Source organism: Falco naumanni, chromosome 6 (genome assembly GCF_017639655.2).
Source record: "Falco naumanni isolate bFalNau1 chromosome 6, bFalNau1.pat, whole genome shotgun sequence".
Classification (NCBI taxonomy): domain Eukaryota; kingdom Metazoa; phylum Chordata; class Aves; order Falconiformes; family Falconidae; genus Falco; species Falco naumanni.
Window position 1 is genome coordinate 65163916 of NC_054059.1, and position 21585 is coordinate 65185500.

General features: G+C 44.0%; 1 protein-coding gene across 1 annotated transcript in view; it reads left to right on the forward strand.

Moving 5' to 3' along the window:
* Positions 1-287: 287 nt before the first annotated feature.
* The window catches only part of METTL24 (methyltransferase like 24), a 48136-nt gene continuing 26838 nt past the window's right edge, over positions 288-21585 (forward strand). The window contains 3 exon segments of the mRNA XM_040597471.1: positions 288-547; positions 549-689; positions 20876-20974. Of these exon segments, the coding sequence (XP_040453405.1) occupies positions 335-547; positions 549-689; positions 20876-20974 (453 nt within the window). The 5' untranslated portion in view covers positions 288-334.

A 21585-nucleotide genomic window follows, 5' to 3' on the forward strand; every position in this document is an offset into this window, starting at 1 on the left:
CAAGAAGCGAAGTCCTTAGGTGCAGGGCCGGGCTGCCCTTTACTTTGTTCTACGTCGGTACGAGCAATACCCAAGCCCCACTAAACCGCCACTACCTCGTGGCATTACAGCGCCCAACGCCAGCAGGGCCCGCGGCCGGGCACCCACCCACGGCAGCCCCGCGCTCCCGCCCGGGCACCGGCGCAGCCCCGGCGCCCCGCAGCCCCCGCCGGGCCGGGCCGGGGCAGGGGCCGGGGCAGGGGCAGGGGCGTCCCGGCCCCTCCCCGGCCGGCCCCGCTCGGGGCGGGGTCTCCCAACTTTCGGCGGCGGCCGCGGGGCCCGGCCCGCCGGCGGCATGAGCCCTGCGGCGGGGCGGGGGGGCGGCAGCGCCGGGCAGGGCGAGCCCCCCGCCGCCATGCCCAAGGAGCGGCCGCTCTGGCGGGGCCCGGCCTTCCGCCTCTGCCTGCTGTCGGCCGTGCTCTTCCTCTGCCTGCAGCTGGGCATCAGGCGCTCCTGGTGCCCGGAGGAGAAGCCCCGGGCGCCGGCGGCGGCGGGGCGGGCGCCCCCCCCCGGCCCGCGGCACGGAGCAGCACCCGGGCGCGGCGGCGGCGGCGGGCAGGCGGCGGGTCACCTACGTGCGGAGCGGCCGGCGGGGGAGCGCCGCGCCCGGCTGCTGCCCCCTGCAGCCCCCGGGCGGCCGCCGCAGGAAGGTAGGGCGGGCTGGGGCGGGGCGGGAGCGCCCGCGTCCTGAGCGGCGCGGGGCCGCGGCGGACCCTCTCCCCTGAGGCGGAGCTGGGGGCGGGCGGGCTCCTGGGGTCCCAGCGGCGGCCCGCTCGGGGCTGCGCTCTGTGGCCGCCGGAGAACATCCCACCGTAGGAGCCCCGCTTCGCAGGTGCGGCCGCGTCCCCGTGCCGAGGTGTCGCTGGTAGGGGAGGTGGCGGGAGGGTGGTGTGAGCTGAGGTGAGGTGGGGTGATGGCGGCTTCCAGGGAAGGCGTTTTGTGGTCAAGAGATTTTTCGAGCGATGCTGCCCAGCTGCGGGAGGGGAGGCGTGGAGTGTGCTGGGGTGGGGGCGAACCAGGTCAGACACCTCAGTCTGGACAGGTGACCTTGACCCGCCGTCACCACGCTGCCTCAGCAGGCTGAAGCGCCCCAACAGGAGCAAGCTTGGGAAAAGTCCTCGACCCTTGGCACTGTTGGCATCCAAATGCCATTTTATTCGACGAAAGCTGTCAAGAAATGTTTGTAAGACATGGTCTGCAGGAGAATTAATGAGTTAGTTAATGAGTCAGTAGATAGACCTGTAATGAGGTTCAGTCCTGGTAATGATTGTAAAGCCTTCTGGAGACGTGAGGACCATCATTAGCAGCTGGAGTCCAGCAAGAGTGAGGAGCGTCAGTACTAACTTCTCCCCCCAGTTATCGCCACGTGTGACCAGTCGTGGGATGCTGCTTTCTTCAGCAAGCTCCATGCCAGCTGTGGTTTTGACAGGTGCCACTCCCTCAGGAATCACGTACAGATTCATGTGTTTCTTTTGTGGAGTTTTCTTTGCAGTCTTCCAGAGGGAGAAGAGCCAGCTTTTGAAGGCCAGGGAAGAGTAGCTTGTCACCGATTTTGAGGTCCCACTGTCAGGGTGCAGTAGTAATGGTCTGTGCGGAGATGTGCAGATATGTAAAGAAGCTGGAATGACATGAAGCAAATGGGATTTTGCTAGAGATAGGACTGCCTTCCTGGTCAAAGTGAATAACTAATTGTGATATTTGCCTTGACAAGAATAAAAACAGTTATCTGTGGAATGGCTAAACTTTCCCCTGTCCTTAAACTGAAGCTTTATCCGAGTTTGCTCGGACTCCCATGATGAAGAGACCTTACTAACATCCAGACCACCATCTGAGAAGATGTCCTGTGATCATGGGGTCTCATTTGCAGATTTGCTTGCTTTTCTTTGCCTGTGCGCCTCCAGTAATTTATTTTTTATTTAAAGAAGAGATGCACAATGAACTTCTGTATAGTTTGAATTTTAGATTCGCCACATCTTCCATGGGGAGTTGTGATGGAAAAACAAAAATGCTGTTTTCTGCCCCTTGTTTCCTGAAAGGTTTAGAAGGAGGAGTGAGATAATCCCTTACTTCCTTCACCACTGCTGCAGTGATGAGGACAAGATTGTTACCTGTTTCTTCAGGATAGTGACTGGCATCCTCATGTGCTGTGGTATTGGTACCACATTGAGGCATCTAGATCTTGCAGTGTCAGTTTTTGTGATCCTTGTTGTCAACGTCGTGTTACTTGCTATTCTCCTAAAGCCCAGCTTTTAATAGATTGTAATTATGGAAGAATTTCAGCATTCACAGGGAAAAATATTGTGCTCATGTGGATTCAGATAGTTTCTTGAAAACATGTGCTAAGCATGGCATCAAAAAACAGGAGGCAAAAATAAAGCATACCGTAATTTATTTAACGATTTTTGAGGAAATCCTGGCAGAGAAGTAGGATCAGGAGAGGCTGCTTGTCACACTGGAGAACTGGCAGTGCCTTGTGTTGTCGGAGAGCTAGAGGCTCTGGAAAGCCCACGGTATGTTTTGTGCATCTCCAGGGGGAGTGTGAAACATCACTGCTGTGGTCTGTGGTGTTGGGCACGTTGTTGCTGAGATCTCATTTAAATCCCACTAATTAAGCCAAGTGAAAAACAATTAGTAAATATATTACAGGTTGGATTTGCCAGGTTAAGTTTGAGACCATCGAGCGTCTTCCGCGTTCAGCTATTTGACTTGAGTGTGTTGCTTCAGGCTAAGAAAAATCTACTTAAAGTTAAGATAAGGCTTTGGTGATAGTGGGACTAAAATTCTGGGAATTACTGGTTTTGAAATAGAGTTGTTAAATAAAAATGTAGGGGGGGAAGTGATGGGAAAATACAGTGGAAGTGGTCTGAGTACTGCCATTTTTGGAAGTGGTGATCATACACAATAGCTAAAAAAAAAAGGAATGGGTGATTTTTTATTTATTATCTTTTTTTTTTTTTTTTTGGTCAGGTAACATTGTATTTCACTGCAGACTGCTTTAAGACAGGATGGATGCTCCTCTCAGAAAAGGCTGCTTAAGTTGGCGGTCGGTGGCTTCTACCGGCAGCTCTGGAGAAAGGCAGCAGCATGCAACAGCTGCCAGTGTGATGTGCTGATGTGCGTAAATGCTGCCTGGGGGAGAGGGACAGGCTCCTTGTGCAGGTCTTCTGTGCTGTGCCAGCTTGGGATTGCTTTTTGCTGTGGGTTTTGTATGTCTTCAGTGTCTTCCATCTGTCCATAAACCATTGTCAGTCCATTTCTGAAGCCTGCAGAGGTTTTCAGATAAGGGTTTTTTTTTTTTCCCTACTGCTGATTATAGTGGCAATGTTGGAGTGTGTTATGTGAGCCAGCATGATGGCAGTAATGAAAAATCAGTAAGGCCAAACTTCGCTCAGTTTTCCCAGTGCTACACCGTGGTTGTAACTCTGCTGACACTTACATCATTGAATTAATGCAAAAGACTGATGAACACAGTATTTCCAGAGATCAAATTGAATATCCTACTTTGTGGCAGTATAAAAAAAAATAATTCAAAAAATGCACAAGGAAATGATTTGATGCCTACTTTGAATCACTTTAAAGTTTCCTGAAGCAGAGTTATTTATTTCCCAAGCACAGCTGCAGCCAACCAACCAGCAACACCACAAGGGGGGAAAAAAAGACCCAGACAGGATGGGAAAGGTGGAGGAGGCTCATCCATAAGCAGCCCTTGCATCTGCGGGAAACTGTGCAGTCGTGCGCTATTCCTGACCGCTGGTAAATCTCCTTCAGCGGAGAGACTGAGCGCAGATGGAAGAGTTTGACTACCAAGGTTAGAAGTGTCTCTTCGTGCCTTAAGATGCCTGCATGAAAAATGCTAACTGAAAGCATCGGGGAATAAAGTAATTTAGCGATGTGACAGCTCTGGGAGCTGCCGGAGCTGCTTGTTCTGGTGCTTTTGGGAGCTGTGTTGCTCCCAGCTGTTTTGCTCCTGGTGGAGCCTACCAAAGAGCAGATGCTTCTGCTCTTGCTGACAAATAATAAACAAAATTCAGCATTAAGAGCATATGATGGTCATTGAAGAATGGGAAATGTTACATGTTGTGCTGCAAATGTAAAGCAAATGGAAGTTTGTAATCCAGTTTGTATTTTGGTGGGAGCCCTTAAACCTGTGTTGTTGCTAATAAAATACCCAACTATGTTCATAAAATGTGCTTCTGAGCTCTAAGTTAAGCACTGGTCTGGTAACATATGCTGGAGATAAAAACTCCAGCTACATGGAACCACACAAAATCCACTTGCTCTTGCAATAGGTGTTAGTGAGGTCTGAACCCGCATAGCGCTGCAGACATGAGGCGAGTTTTGAAATGTTACTGCGGGGTGTGATGGTACAAAAAAAAAAAAAAAATTGTTGCATTTGGAATTTGAAATAACAGCAAATTCTTATCACAGTGATTGCAGTAACAAGGTTATGCTGGCTCTCGTGCACTGAAATGGGGAGGAGCCCTCTCTGAGAGTCTGGTTAAGAAAAGCTGGAGTCCTTTGCCTTCTGAACGGATTTATTTCCATGGAGGAGGAAAAAAAAAAAGTTTTACATGGTTATGCATGAAAGAAAAAAGGGTAATGTTAGTCCCGGCAGATATTTAAAGTTCCTGCAGTTCTGCTTGCTGACGTGGCAAATGCTGTGACTGTGTCTCTCCTAAAAACCGAGGTTCAGGGTCTTGCTGTCTGCAGGAGTGCAGCCAGGGCTGTGCAGTGGGGGGCTCCTGGAAGGCAGGCTTGGCGAAATGCTTGAGGCTGCTAGGCTGCAGCCACAGGTGTGTCTTTGGAAAGCATGCCTGCTGGAAAACAAGCAAATAACTAAACTTAGTTTGAAAATTGTAGTATCAGCTGGACATGACTTTGTTGTTGTGGCTGTCCAAAGGTGTGGAGTGCTGCCTAAATTAACCTGGTGTTATTTTGGATGCTCTTCCATCTCATCTCTAAGGATATAAAAATGTTTGCCTTCAGTGATTAGAAGCTAGGAGTTAGATTTTGCTGCTGGGCCCATTTGTGTTTTGTCTGGAGTTATAACATATTTTGAAACATGAAGTATGATTTCCCAAAACAGAAAAATCTTGTGAGATTATATTTTTGTAGGCATTCCTTACACTTGTATACATTTGCGTTTTGGTGCTTTAAAAAATACAGACTAACTGCCTTTTGCTGTTGCTTGTTGGATTGCAGGTTTTGTTTTTCTTTAAATCGAAACTATTTCCAAGAGGTTACTGCTTCGCGTCAGTAATGACTGATCACAGCCTTATCTTTAATGTAATTGAAATCTACAAATTATTTTGGAGTGATATCTTCGAAGGTCTGTGGAATAACTGTTTGGCAGTTAATAACGTGGCAGGTTCCAAATAACCTCATACAATTTAGCATTAAATTATTGCTAAGATTTTACTTAGATTTTACATTTGAATTTTAATTTAAAAATGACAATGCTACTTATGCTTATGTCAGCAATATGTAGGGCTTACGCAAAGAGTCCTTTTTAATTCTACAAATCTGGTAAAAAAAAATGTATCATGTTTTCATTGCCTGATTATATGTATAGCATTTTCAAGCTGACTTCACATCTTTAAAATCCTGGTAAATTTTGGGTACTACTTGGATAGGAAGCTACTCTGCCTCTTGATGAGCAAGGAGCCAAAATTCTTGGCGTAAACTTGGTTATTCTGAAGACAGATGTATCCGTTTGTCTTTCCATATCCCCTGGTGTAATAACTTGTCTGTTTTGGATTGGGACTTAACTTTTATAACAGTTTAATTTTTATGTATGCCTGGAGCAATGTTTTAACATTACAGCAAAGTTTTAACGTGACAGGGCTTTGGACGCTGTGCAGTGAGTCACATCAGGCTGTGTTTAAAGGAGATTTGCCCAGACCAAGCCAAACCAAGGGAGCTGCTGGGGCAGCAGCATGGGTCAAGGCAGCTTTTGGGACCTCCTAGTGAGGTTAAATCCACAGATTATGCCAGTCACCTCACCTGCATGACACACGACAAGCTTTACAGTGCACAGCACTGTTGTATAAATGCTGCGGCAAGGAGTGAGTAGCGTCCTAGCTTTGAATGTGAGTTGCAGGCTGTGATTCTGTTGCAGAGGAGAGCAGTGCTGAAGAGCTGGGTATTGGTTTTTCTTTTGAGTGTGCCAGCTTCTGTGCACGTCCTCTAATAACAGGTAGACAAACTGGAGAGAGTCTCAGTGGGAGGAAAAAGTCATTAAGAGGTCCAGAAAGGCAGGCCTGCAGGGAAAGCCTGGCAGAAGTGGTACTTGTTTTGAATAGAGAAAAGTAGGTTTTGAGAGGAATGTGCCAAGACTCTTCAAACTAAAAAAAATAATTTTTTTTGAAGGGCATAATGACTGATTGTTCCCTAGGTCCACTGCAAGTAGGACAAGAAGTAACTGGCTTAATTTTCAGGCAAGATATTAGGAAAATCTTTTAACTCTGCAGCTGGATAAGCAGTGGGAAGACTCCCTAGAAAAATGTGAACTTTGGGTATCCACACAGGGAAGGTCTAGGTATCCTTAGCTGTGCGTCAGGGCAGGGAGGTAGAGTCTACCTTCTGAGGTCCCTCTGTCTACATTTACCTGCTCTGCAGTTAGAGGAGGAGTCTGGCAGGTACAATGTGATTAGCAAAACTGGAATTTAGCCTGAGCAATTGTCTAATGTCAGTGTAATAAGAAGAGGTAATGGGGTCTTTGAAGACTGTCAGCAATCCTCGCCCTGGCTTAATATCTCACTAGAGAGACCAGACCCTACTGTAATTGTCCTATGATGACTTAGTAGATCCCAGAGGAAGGAACGTTACTCAACAGCTTTTTTCCCTCCAGCACTTGGAGGTCTCTTACCAAATATAAACCGACCCAAAGTTGCTTAGCTTGTAAGATTAGCACAAGGTAGGAACTTAACGGCTTCAGGCCATTAGTACCTGGGGAACAGCTGTGAGATCCCTTGGTTGGTTTTTGTTTAAATATTCAGGCTAATAGCACAGGCTGAGGGAGGTTACTGTGGAAGAAAAGAGTAAACTTCTATTGATAGCAGTTTTCAACAGCAGACGACCAAATCTGGGGAGCACCAGCTAGCTTTGCCTGTAAGGGGGGACAGCTGAGGCACCATTCTCTGAGCAGCCAAACAAGGGCAATACTGGGCTTTCACTGTGTTTTAACTGCAGATGAAATGTGTTTATGGTAGATCATAAAGAGGAGATGGTAGTGTTTTTTCTCACAGTGATGTCACTTGCGAGCTTGTGAGGTAAATGATCACTCAGAATAACTTTGATTCTTACACAGTTTTTATTACCTGTAATAGATTCTTCCTTCATGAATTTTTGAGAAGCAGCTGGGGGATATTATCCTTCAGAAAGTCATTACAGCTTTAGTAGACTTAATTATATCCAATAATACAGATTTCTTTCAAATACCTACTAAAGGCTTTCTTTCAGCATATAAAAACAGTGGAACAATTTTTTTCTGGGTAGCTCTGGCACACAAAAAGATATTTTTCAGGGTATATAACCTTTCCTATTGACAGACATAACCCAGGGACTGAGGTGGCAATTTCTACTGCAGATGCCTTGCTCCATGATGGCTGTTACAGTTGTCCCGTCTTTTTTTGAACCAGGCTAGGCGGTCCACGGGCCTTGAACTAAACATGAATCCTTTATGGCTGTGGTAGCAGGTGCAGAAAACCCCATACTGATCCAGTCCCATTTGCTGTCTTCAGCTCAAACTGTCGAACGGGACTGCTGTTCAGTAAAGACATCCTCTGCTCTCACCTCTTTCTTCACCCCTCCACAGTTCACTGTGTTTGGGGCACTGAGTTGTGTTGCCTGGTATATTGCTGGTTGTCAGACCTCATTAACAGTGAATGAGCAGGACTCCCCTTCATGTGCCGTGTACGTGCTCGGAGGAGGAAGGATGTCTTCTGCATAAAAGCAGCTGTCGAGGAGGAGGTGAGCACTTGTATGAAAGTCACTTGTACAGCAAGTCACAGTCTTGTCATGGGAAAAGAGCAAAAGTCCCTGAGAGTCAGAGATGTTGACAACCTTGAAGACTGTGAGTGTAGTTAGTACCAAAAATGATCTTTTGTGTCCTTTCCTGTTTTATACTAGAAACAATAGAAGTGAGGACAGTTCTGAATATGCAGCGTTTCTTGTTCAAGCAGTTGTCAAGGTGGCCAAGCTTACTTCATTCTGTTCTAAAACTTCCTTCTTTGCAGAGAGAAGAGGCCAGAAAGAGATCTGGGACAAGTAAAATTATTCCAGAAATCCTTAGGTTTTTCTTTTACATCTCTGACCTTTAGCTGCCTTCCTGTGAGACAAATATTTAACTTTGTTGCTAGTAAGGTTTTGATCCCAGTTTGTTCAGTCAATTCACATCAACATTTACCCATCCAGCCAGGCAGTTAACAGAGATGTGTTTCTGCGCCAAGGCTGCGCGGTAGGTGCTGACATGCCAGACATCTCTCTCATACTATTTTTACTGAACTGTGGGCATGGTTCAGACTGGGGTGCAACTGATGGATCTTTGGTGTGAACCCAGAGCAAAATTCCAGTGGCCCTTGACCAGGGATGCAGTTCTGAAATCCAGTGGTGAAGAAGAAAACCCTCTTCACAGCTGCCTTGCAGACTTGTACATGTGACAAGTGCATCATGTCTCTTACGAAATAGAAGTAGAATTTGGAGGTTTAGGTGGCGTTAACGAGGGACCTGGAGTCTTCACAAAAGCAGTTTGGTTTGGTTGTGGTAGACCGTGCTATCCTCCTCCTGCAGCCTGGCAGTGATGGCTGTCACTGATGGCACAGCTTAGATAAAAGACTTAACACATAAGTGAGAAAGTTTGTGTGAACCGCCACTAATCTCTGATGGCATCTGCAGCAGCCCACTCTTATCACTTGTTCTATTATTAACTTGGAGCTGTGTTTGTCTTGTACCACCGTTCAGTGCTCCAGAGCTGTGTGCAGTGGATGTGAGTCATTTAATCAGCTGAAGTGTTTTCTTAGCTAGCAGATACGCACCAAGATACTTTTGTGTAAGGTGAAACACTGTCCAGAGCCCTTCTGTGCTAAGCATAAGATCAAATGGCATTCAGTTCAGTGAAACAAGTAAAAGGAGGAAAAAACCCAGGTTTAATTTATTTTTTTCTTTTGATTGTGGTATACCTGGAATTCATAACATGCATTACTCACAGTTATGTCGTTTATGCTAGTGTTTCTGTATACATAAATGACAGGGTGACATGCTGTCCTGTTTTGAGTTAGCAAATCTCTAAGGGTAAATAGAAACCATGTGTGCAAATGGACCGACGCCTTGGGTAACAGATGAAAGCCATGATTTTGAACTTGCTCACACGGCAACAACTGGGTCAATTTAAGCAGGAGATGGTGGAAACATTCCTAGCTGTTTATGAAGTATTACGTGGAAAAGTTTGGATCCTCAGTTACATGTGTTCTCCCCTGCTTGATCATCTGTCCCATTTTCAGTACTCTTGTTTCTAAATGTGCCATCAGGCTCAGGTGCCATCAAGAAGGGCGCTGGCTGTGAGGTGCTTAGTGACTGCCCCGTCAGGGAATGGGTGGATGGGGTGTCCTTGGGTGACTGCTGACCCCTTGAAGAGCACAAGTCCTGAGTCTGGCCCTGGAGGAGCCCCTTGGTGGTTATTTTGCTTTCTTCTTCATTTTATACAACATTTAAAAAGTAGCCTTGTAATTTATGTCCTCCCTGACACATGTATAAAATACAGTAAATAAACCTTTCCTTATGTCTTTGTGCAATGATAAATGTGATTGTTCCAGCAGCTGTTACCACATACACAACGATCTTGCTTCTCACTGAATTCTTCTCTGGATGCTCTGCAGATAGGAATAAAATGGCTTTGCAGTGTTCTTCGAAACTCAGTACCACAGAACTGTTTTGGCTTTGCAGATCCCAAATCTGGGGGACCCTTGTGAGGAGTGTCTTTCCTGCTGCCATCTCTCCCCATCATGCAGTGTGGGGGCTTCTCTTGTCTTTGGGAATATAGGACCAGGAGGACTTCTCAGTGAGCTGTTAGCTTCTGAAGTTTCCGGATTTTCAGGTCAAGCCAAAATAGTTCTGTGTTCTTGCTGTTGGTTTAGTTGAGGTAGCAAATCACTGTTTTTTATTTTTGTGTGTGTGTGACAGCATGGTCTGCTGGAGAAAATTAACCTAGACAAAAAGTAAGCCAAGAAGCAAACACCAGTGATGTGCCAGGGGCTGGACCTGGTTGGGAAATGTGTGCAGCTGAATATTATGTTAGAACCAGTGAACATTAACATCTTATAGTGTTGTTGTTGCTGATTTAACCTCCCCTCCTTTGCCCTATCCCTCCCTAGCCCTCTTCCTCATTCCTTTCCTAGCAAAGACAAATAATTAACTGGGAGCTTCAAAGTCGGTGCCCTTTCTTTAGCATCCTCTTTCATATTTCACAAAGAGACAGTGTTTGAAATGCTGGTGGGAAGAGATGGTAATGTCTATTGATATGGCATGTTAGAAGCTTGAAAATGATAAGAATCAGTTTGAAATCCTGCTCCCTGCAGATTTGATGGTACTAGTGGAGGACTGAGATTTATCCTAGATCTGAATGCTGCAGGGTAGGAGCTGCCTGAAAAAAAACCAAAGGGACAATAATATTTGTTAATACTGATGCTGTGTCTCTTTTTGGGCATTCCTTATGGTGGTTCTGCAGCACTGAAACTTCCAATGAAGTGAACTTTGTTTCATCCTGAATAGAGCAAAGCAACCGCATCTTGGTCCTTTTCCTTTGCTCTTTTGAGAAAATTAAACAAGAGGCAATTATGTGTCAGTTGGCTGCTGCTGAGCTGATGTGTTTCTTCTTAGTAAGATGTGTTGATTAATGGTTTGATCTTGCAATTATTATTCATTATGAAATCTGTAGGAATTCTGGGTACATCAGGAGTTCAGGGTCAAACCATGTAGCTATTCAGCGCTATATTCTTTATAATGCTCAGAATTAGTAATAAAACATTAGAAAATGCCCTTAACTAAAGGTGATGGATTGTATTTGCCCAAGTCAATCCTCCATGGGCTTATGATACTTGGGTCTATACTTGTCTGGAACAAAAAATATTTCAAAATTATGTGCTCTGAAATGAGCTTGATTTTCTTCTCTGTAAATTGGAAAATAAATATATCATCTTGTACTTAAAATCCTAAGAATTGTAAGCCAGCTTTCGTTCCCTTTCTAGACATGGGGAACTAATTGCCCAACACACTGTTTTATTTTCCTTGGAAGACTTTTACATAGCTGTAGACTAAGGGCAGTAATCCATAATTGTATTTAAAACAAGAAAGGGAGAATGTTTGTAGACTTTTAAAGTGAGTATACATTTCATTCTGTGGAGCTCCATTACCTTGCTTTATTAACTAACGCTTGTATGAAATAAGGAATTAAAGAAGAAAAAAGTGAAGTTTTGCTTTTTAAGTCTTTCCTGGCCCCCCATAAACCCCAGTATGATCAAGTGAACTGATGGTGGGTTGGAGAAATGGAAGCCCCTAAGGTTATCTATTGTAACTGTTTTCTGTCTTACCTTAGGTTTTACGCTATGAAATCTACCTACCTGTAGAAGTCACTCGGCCTTTCGGTTTACCCATGGATAAGAATAAAGTCTACTTGCTTTATGATGTTATAGATGCCTAGTTTTAAATGCTGCCTTCTCCTGCTCCCTGGGCACAGAAGGTGCTTCAGATCTCCCTGTAGGCTGGAAGGTGTGGCAGATCATTTCTGTTTAGACATTTGCACTCTGTTTGGATGAGAGAGAAAGCTGCACAATTGTGAAGTGCTCTTATTTGTGTGGAAGCATTAAGTTTTACTTTAAACCACCTTCTTTTTCCCCAGTTCTTAGCCTCAGGCAGAGCCTGCTGAAGTCAGTGGATAGGCTGCCAGAGGCATCCCTATCTGTAAATCAGAGTGCTGGAATTTGCACAAAATAAACACGTTTTATCTGGCTGGCTGCATATTTACTGGCGAATTCTGTTTGTTGTATGCTGTGATTTGAATATTGCAATGAAGACAACCTAGAGGATAATAGTTCGGGGGTTTTTTTTAATTGTATGGATTATGACATCTCCCATATTTCATCAAAGTACTTTGTTTAAAGCAGTTATGAATAGAGGTTGAAACTGTGGTCTTGCCTCTGTTTAGCTAAATTCTGAACTTGATAAGCAATGACCAGTAGTTGCTGTAACTATTTCTTGCTGTTATTCTTGAGTGTTGGCAAAGGCATGCAGGCACTGGAAAAAATTCAGCTGATTGAGTATTACATTGCTTAAAGCAGTTTCGAGAATTTGCTTCCATAAATTTCAATCTGTTCTGGCTCCTGGTTTTATCTCCATCAGATATAAATTATCATACTGTCAGCCTCTGGATTGTGCTGGAATGCTGCTGCCCAATTTATTTATTTTATTTTATTACCATAGCGAAGAAATACCACTTGACTGTTTTTAAAGCCATTTATCTCTTAGCAGTGTAAAATAAAACTTCCTTTCAATAAATGTGTATTTCTCCCTGATGTTGCGGAGATTTCCAGTGGCAGAGCTGTCAGTCTTTGGTTATCTTTGAAGGTCCAAGGAGGGGTTCCCTGGTGCAACGCTGCCCTTTCCTACCTTTGCAGGTCCCAGCTGCTTTGATTGCAGTGGATTTATTCCTCAGAGGTAGTGAAAGTTGGTAGTTATGCGATGTAAATAATAAATTAGATGCAATGCTTTCCAAATTTCTAAGTGCCTACAAATTAGTATTTTGGCAGGTGTTCTGAAACACATGCTTCCTCTAAGTCACAAACCTACACCCAGGGTCATGCACAGTAGTCACTGAAGCCCAGATCTGGTGAATTTATGGGTGAGGGGGTGGCAGGTGTTCTCAACAGCTAATTTAAACCTGGTAAGCTGGTTCCCAATAGCTATTTCCTATGGAAGTCAGGGTTTCGATTTGCATTCAGTGGAGCATTAGACACCTAAATTCCTCTACAGAGGTGGCAATGTCCTGCTAATTTTGGAAGGAGCTCTTTATTTTTCCAAAGCCATTTCTTTATTCATAGAAAAATATAAATTCTGTCACTTAAAGTCAGTGCCAAGCATCCTTTTTTTTTCTGCATATGCTTTTCTTATGATACCTTTGTTTGGGAGAAAAGGCACAAAACTAAAAGTAGAGTTGGAGAGATGGGCTTACGTGTGGGCTTTGTGCATGAAACACTGAACCTCCCAATGCATTGAAGTTGTTGGTGTTTTGCATCGAGGTTGCTGGTGTGGCTTGCCTGCCTGTTAGGCCAGCAGTTCCCCCATGAGTGTGAGAGCTGTAATTTGTATGTGTGTGGCTCCGTTTCATACCGTCAGATGGGAAATCAGAAGCAAAAGGAGCAGAAAACAAACATGAATATTAACAAAAGGATAGCAGAGGTGAAACACTTGCTGATTGCTGCCTTTCCAGGGATTGTTATCTATGCATGTTCAAACTGATTTGCTCTACAAGGGTAAAGACTCTTTTGGTTTCAATTACCATGCAGTGGCTCAAAGTTTTTCTAATGAGAATTGAAGTTAGAAAATTGTTTTCTTCATGTCAATGTAAAACTTTGCATTCAAGATGTGTTGCTTTTTCCCTTTTCCCTGCTAAGTGGAAGAGTTTTACTTATGGTGCAAACTGAAACCTTGGGAAGCAAGTGCTGTTAAATTGCTCTCAAGTGAAGCCCTCTGGGTGATGCTCAGAGCTGCGTAAGTTGGCTTTTGCAGCAATTGCATCCTGCTCCCAGGGAGACAAATGTGTGCTGTGCTGCAGAGGCTTGGAGGAGGTGATGCATAGAGAACAAGGAGCTAGGGGAGACTTAAGTGCATCCTCGAAGTTCCCTCTTCAGTAAAATAAAACACACATGTCCAGACATAGAAATAATTTGTCATACACAAGTCATGTTGAAAACTCATTTAGATTGGAGACATCCACTTATTAATGCAGAAAACACTTTTGTCACAGGACTGTTTTCCATAGGCAGGGTTTACTCTGTAGCCTTGCTGCACAGGAGAGCCTGACTGTATGTGTTACGTTGCTTCCTCATCCTGGCACTTCCTCAGCCTAATGTTCTGCCATCACATCTTTGGATAAGATCATGGAGCACATCCTCCTGAAAGATATGTCAAAACATACTGAAGACAGGGAGGTGGTTTGGGACAGCCAACATGGCTGCACCAAGGGCGGCGAGTTGGGCCTGATTAATCTAGTGGCCTTGTATGATGGACTGACTGCATCAGTGGACAAGGGAAGAGCTACGGATGTCATCTACCTGGACTTCTATAAGGCAGTGATACGACTCCCCACAACATTCTTAAATCCGAATTGGAGAGATATGGGTTTGATGGATAGACTGTTGGATGGGTGAGGATGGATGGCTGCATACAAGAAGTTATAGTCAATAGCTCAGCGTCTAAGTGGAAACCAATAGCGAGTGGTATCCCTCAAGAGTCCATACAGAGACCAATACCATTTACTTTGAGCAACCTGATCTAGTAGAAGAGGTAACCCATGGCAGGGGGTTGGACTATGTGATCTTTAAAAGGTCCCTTCCGACCCAAACCATTCTGTGATCCTGTCACACAGGGCAGTTTGTAGTGCAGGGGTTTGTCTGTGGGAGGGACTCTCTGTGTGGCCTGTTTATTCCGTTGCACCGACCCGACCCATACAGCCGATGGAGCCATCCCTCGGTGGCTAGGTATGGAGACGACTTGCGCTTGCCTGCAGTGTTGTCAGAGATGCCTCTGCTCTAGATAAACTCAGAAAAGTAAGAAATGGGGCAAGGTTTCCTGTATTAATTTGTTTTCAGTTCATTATGGACTTTGTGCAGCACGTGGAAGTTTAACTGGTGGAGTGGAAATTCCCAGTTCAGGTGGCTGCAGGGCTAGGTGTCAGCTGTGTGTCCCTGTGATGCTCCCAATGCCTGATGCCTGGGAGGGAAACCATTGCTCTTCTCAGTACAGGCACACACATACAAAGCAGGAGTGTATGTAGCAATTTCTGCAATATGGTTTCTTAAGCGAAAACCTCATGTTTAAGAAAGCCAAACTGCAAAGAAAAATAGAAAATAATAGTAATACAAAAAAAAAAAAAGGAAAGAAACAGTTCAGACATGTAGAATGGGATACCTATAAAGCCAGCCACATTAGAAATTTATTCATTCAGAGCTTTAAATATGAGTCATAGTCACTTTGTAAGCCTGTATTTTAAATTACAGCTTACTGAGCCTGTGCGTGTCCCCGCTACTTCTAAATTAACGATGTAGCATACATGCTTTTACGAAGGTACCTCTTGTAGCCCTCAGTATGGTGCTGATTACATTTAGCTAAAGGGGATTGTATTAATTGACCTTTCTCAAGGAGGTCTTTGCCAAGGCTGAGGCATACTTGTTCTTTCCTATTGACACCTCCACTTTGAGGTGGAGTTTGTTTTGACTTGTGCCACATATTGCTGCTCCAAACATAAAACATTTGGAGTAGTTACTCAACCTTGCTGAAGAATAAAGTGCAATTAAGTGTTGCTTGAGGCTCAGAAATAAAGAGTAGTGTCAGTCCTCTAAAATACAAGTTTTTCCGCAGCGTGGCACATATGATAGTGTGGTCTGGGGTTCCTCTTCTATGATGTTGAATGTCTACAGTGTAGGTACTTCTGAGCCTGTCCTCCAGGCTTCCTTTGTGGGCCATGGAGAGACATGGATGTTTCCAGTGCATGACTCATCTTTCTTATTTTAGACCTCTACTCTATAGTGCGATGAATCATTCCCTTAAAGAGCCCGTCTGCCTCATCTTGTCCCGTCAGTTAACTTAGCTTCCCAGCCCGCTGTGGGAGCTCGGTCCTTGGTTGTCTGCACTGCAGGAATGTTTTCTCATTCCCGGCTTTCCCTTGGAGTCGACCGGCTAATTGCCTCTGAAACTAAATGTGGGCGTTCACGAGGGATTGTTCATCACTGGAGCAGCTCTGCGTCGTCAGCGAGAAGAGCAGTGTGCCAGGTTTGGCTGCCTCCACCCTCAGCAGCCCTCCCACTCATCTCGACAGGCTTTGCACTTGTTGCGTGTCCCTCGTGAGGCATGCTGGCATGTCCTGGCAAGCCAGTACTTGGGTGGGCTGCACATGCTGCTTTCACTATTTAAGGTACTTTTGAACCGGGGGAAAAAAGAAAACAACAGGCCCACTACAAAATAATGTGCTTAAGGCCACAGGTGCTTCAGAGGGAGCCCTAATAAAATGATGTCCAAGCCCTGTAAATCATATCTAGGAACAATCTACTCTTACAAGGGTGAGCCTTCCGGAGTGCAATCCAGTAAATACATGTTTGCCTTGTAGATGTCTGAAAATTTGCAATTTGAATCCCACCCATTGCATTTGAAACTGATAAAACCCCTGCAAAACTTTACCCACAAGCAAGCTCTGTTCTGCTGTAGCTTTCCACAAAGGGTGAGTGTGATGGTACACAGAGTACAGCCAGAATGGTTGGAAGTGAAGATGTGTGTCATTTGTTTCTATGGCTAGCAAATATTTATGGCTATTGATGGAATTTGTTGCCACAAGTACTTTCCATTCACATTTGGTCCTGCCTCAAATGTAAAAAATCATTGTTGCACAGTTTAATCAGAGGATTTAGTATTTCCTCCTTGATTAAGACATCTGTGTATGTATTGACAAGTCTTTTGTCTCTTTATTGGAAGCAACAAACCGCTTGGCAGGACAATGGGGTTCCCAAATTTTTGTTTGTAAACATGGCTAATATGTTTCTGTATTTTAATAGGCTGCTAAAAAGGAAGGAAATTGAAAGGAGGGGAAAAAACAGTTACTGAATTAAAAAAGGTGGAAGTATGGAAAATGTACTTTCAAATGTAAACAGAAGGGAAGGGAGGGGTTGGGCTGTTTGAATTAGTGCACTGAAACTAGGATTGATCTGGAAAGAATTTAATGATTTATGTATTCAAGTTTATGCTACGAAAACCAGAAATTTAGCAAACCTACAATTTTATACCTGCTCGTTTGTGAGTCCTTTGCTTATGTTGATTTAAACTTTCTATTATGATTTCAGATTTTTAGGATAAATGATACCATATGTATACTACAGATATTAAGTGATTATTAGATGACTATCATAGATGGCTGATGAGAGAGAAAAATCTGGAAGGGTGTGGTCTCCAGAGAAGAGTCACCGTGGATTACTGTCAGATTGGTTTGAAGGAAACATCAGTCCTTATCCTTGTGATGTACCTGGGAAAAAAGTCAGACCTTCAAATGCATCCCGGTTTTCCTAACAAAGCAATGGCATTGCCTTAAGATTTTCTTCGGTCTGTGGTTATCTCATGTGGTGACAATTTAGACATCACTCCACATTAACGGTATCTGGTATCCATTACCCTTCTGGGGCACCTGAAGTCAGTCTCTGACCATTGCCTGTGATAAAGTCTTGCTGAAGTCTGATTTTTCTTACAATGCTAATTCCAGGTAACGTGTCTATAAGTGAAAAAATGTATATAGAGAGATACTTCAAGATAATTCAGTATGCTGTTTTTTAAGGGGCATTATAACTTCCCAGGTACTGTCATCTCTTTATATTATGGAATCAGGATATATTGGTGTTTGGGAAACACCGTCATGGTGTCTCATTGGAAGTCCTTACCCTAGGGAGAAAGCACACTGATGGCAATAGCCAGAGATGCAGAATGTCCAAACCATTTTCTGGCTCTTCCTGGGTGACCCTGGGGAGGTCTGTCTGAATGTCCTATCCAGAGCAGCATAATACGGACTCTAATACCTCCTCTGCTCCTCTTGTGCACTTGCTGTAGAAGCCGCCTGTGAAAGGAGCTGCTCCACAGCTTGCTTTGCATAGCAGCCTCAGGGGCCTGCTCTTGCTTATTTACTCTAGAGGTTTCCGTGATACAAGGGAGAAAATCCAACTCATGATGCCACAGTCAGGTTGCTCTGAATAAATAAAATTGCGAAGTCTAGAGGGAAAACTCCTTAAAATAAGACACATGCGTTTATCAGGAATAAACCTTATTTTCACAAAGCAGTTGGTTCACAGGGGTTGGGTGCCTTTTATCTGTAGAGTTAATTTCAGAGGGCTTATGTGGAAACACTATAGAACAGGCTGAAAATTACCTGAAAAACTATAAACAAAGGCTACTGATGTACATAGGGAGTAGCTTCTTCAGGGGGATATTTTGTGAGTCCTGAACATACCCAAACTGCATCACCAACATCACTGACTTACCCGCTGGGAGGGTGTACCTTGTCCAAGAGATGTACTGGGTTTTCATCGTTTTCATCCCTCTTTGTCATCTGTGAATCTTATTGTAATGCAGCTATTGAAGCCCCCCCGGAGGGGTGTTTAGTAGGTGTTAGGAACAGGCATCTCTGATGTATTCATTAGTGAATGGAAATAGGCTGCTGCTTAGTAAGGAGCCAGGGCCCAAGTGTGAAGTTTGAAAAGCTATTCAAAAGCAGTGCCCTCAAACAGGAGCTCGGGTCTGATCTCTTTCACAAAAGTAACATTTATATAGTGCTCCTGAATTTAAAGAACTATATAAAAGGCTGACCTCTTTCTGATTTTTCCCTCTTTTGGGGGGGGTGGGGGTGAGTGGTGTTTAGTCTTCCTTTTTATGTGTTTATTGATATATTTTTGGAGTCAGTAGGAAGGCAGTTTTGTCATCTTTAAGATTTTAAGAATCTGAGAGTAAGACACAGTAGCTCTTGGATATTGCACTCTACTGAAAAAGAACCTCATTCACGTGGTTAATTATAGGGAATTTTTTTCTTTTTCTTCCCTGTCAACTCTGTGCAGAGGGAATTCTTGCTGAGCAGTGCCACAATGGCCACCCTGCAATTCCCCTACTTAATGAGCTACTTCTCACACGAATAGAATTCAGAATAACTGGGCACAGATGTTTAGGTGTCTGGGTTTTGTGTTGTTTTTTTTTTTTCCCTGAAAATGATTGTCAGTCTTCATTTTCATTTCAGTTTTCAAGCCTGTTGAAACAAAAGCATTACTGACATTGCAAACGTTATTCAGCTGTGTGAACTGTGACTCATTCTGAAAAATTACGTGCATTTTGCTCCCCAGCATGCACCTGTCCTCCTGCTGTTAGCTGCTTGCAGGCTGCCTCTGCAGTCAGCGGGTCAAGGGTATGTGCTGCTGCAGGACTTGCTAGCTTGCTTCCAGCCTTGTGCGATGCAGGGTGTAGGAACCCATGTTTGCTGCAGGCAGCAAGTTTCAGGGTGGGAAATGCTACTTTTGTCTGCTGGGAAAAAAAATATCTCAGCATCTCTTTACAGTAAAAAAAGCCCAAAGAGCAAACACTAAAGGAACAATAAACCTCACACAGACCTTCTGGCTCATGTTCACTCCAGACTATGTTTACTTAGGCTGCAAAAATATCAATTCATGGTATCGGCTCCAGGCAAACTCCATCTGGTCTGATGGTCCTCTTTAATCATCTCTTTTTTTTCTAGTTTTGCCGCCTCTTTTTCTTTCCTGTGTTCCTCAGAGGATCTCCACTGTCACCATGCTGGCTCTTCTTCTGGCACCACAGACTGGTCCTGTCTGGGGGCTCAGCACCTCGCCTCTCTGATCTGCTTCCATCCTCTTCAGTAGCTATTTCCTATATGTTTTCCAGGGCTTTGTTTGAAATACAGTGCTGTGGGAACCTCAAATGAGGTTCCTGTTTGGTATGTTACTGAATGTCAGGATAAACCTGTGGGGGAAAACCCCCATCCTCTTCATTATGGAAGCTCAGTTAATTGGGGATGATTAAAGGGAAGCTTGATACTACCTGCCCAGCCATAGAAGTGACTTAGGGCGCCTGAAGATGAAAAGCCATGAGGAATCAATCTTAATTTAGTACAACTTAACACCGTGCTTGTATTTTTATCTACTTGAGGGCAAGAGATAACACATCTAAACTTCCCAGTGCGACAAAAGCGGGCAGAATTTGGAGAAGGTGGAGCAGATGGGAGCGCGGAGCCCCGTTGTTCTGTAAGCACATGTCTGAAAGACCTCTTCTGTCCCACTCTGTCTATGTGGGAAGTGTTGCTGGAAAAACTGACAGGATCCCTGTGGTTCAGAGCTGAGGGGCCTCAAAGGGAGTGCAGAAAGCATCCACCAAAGCTGCTTCCCTGCGGCTATGAAAATGAGGAGTGATAGGGCTACGGACAGCCACATTGATGTTTTTTCAGGAAAACAAAGAATTCTGGTATATCTTGTCAGGCAAGCATGGCAGAGGAAAAAAGCTTTTCTTAAAGACCTCAACAAACTTTCTTTTCTATCAAATCTGTATTTTAAAAAGGGAAAGATTGTTTGCAGACGTTTCCTTTGGTGATGATGAGTGCAATTCAAGTTCTTGTTTCAGAGGACATTCAAGCAGAGATACATGGTAGATATAAAATTTGAAGTATTTTACTGTTTTCAGATGTTTTGCTAAAGGAATTAGTTACATCTTGGTTTTCTTCATGCACTTCTACAAGCCAGAGCTTACTTGGGTGTCCTAGAATAACCGTATTGACACATGTATCCTGGATGAAGAGCCCTTTCTTTCTGAATTACCTACATCTGCTTTCAAAGCTGATCATAATAAATCATCGTTAGATGGTCTTTCACTGTAGTTCAAACCCTACTTTATTCTGAAATTACTTTCATGTGTAGACAAGCCCCTCAGAAACTCTTTTTATTTGAAATTAAGTCTCCTTAATTTATTAGCCCTTGCATTTTGTGCTTGTACCAAGAAATGAATCCTGTTCCTTTAAAGTGTTTTTTGTATTGCTTTGCAGACTGTAAGATGGCACATTGAACTACAGCCATGGGCAAGTCAGACTCCTTCCCTCAACTACGAGGCCTTGAGGTTCTTGAAGTACATTAGCACTTCTCAGGTAGGTTTTTTATTTCAGCCTCTGTTCAGAAAACAGTTTGCCTGGTACAGGCTGTGCCCTCTCAGATAAGAAATTAACCTTACACCAACCTGGTTTTGGAACTGCTTTATTTCTAAAGGTGCTTAACCTAGCAGCAATGGTCAACATGGATGTAAAGGTCAAAACACGGGGTAGAAAAAAAATGCATTATTTCCTTGGTTTTTATTTCCAGATGGGTTTGTCTCCTGACAGGAGTACACTATGACTGAAATTCCAGACATGGTTCCTCTCCCGCTCTCTTTCTCGCTCTCTGTCAGACACAGAAAAATACAGAGCACTCTGTAGCAAGAGGACTGTGTATTCCGCCACTCCAGCTCTCAATAATAATGTGATAAACAGTCTAATTTTAGGTAAAAAGGATGCATTTGAGGTTCCCAGTAAAATGAGAACAAGGCAGTGGTCGCTAACTTGGACAGGTTGTCCCAGGAACACCAATAGAATCCTGATATTTTGAGGACAAAAATGATGACCTGAAAAATCAGTGTTCTTATGTGCTTTTTCACAGGTGACATTTTCAAATCCAGATTGCACTGACAGATACTTCTGGGGTTCAGCATATACAGAAATTGAGC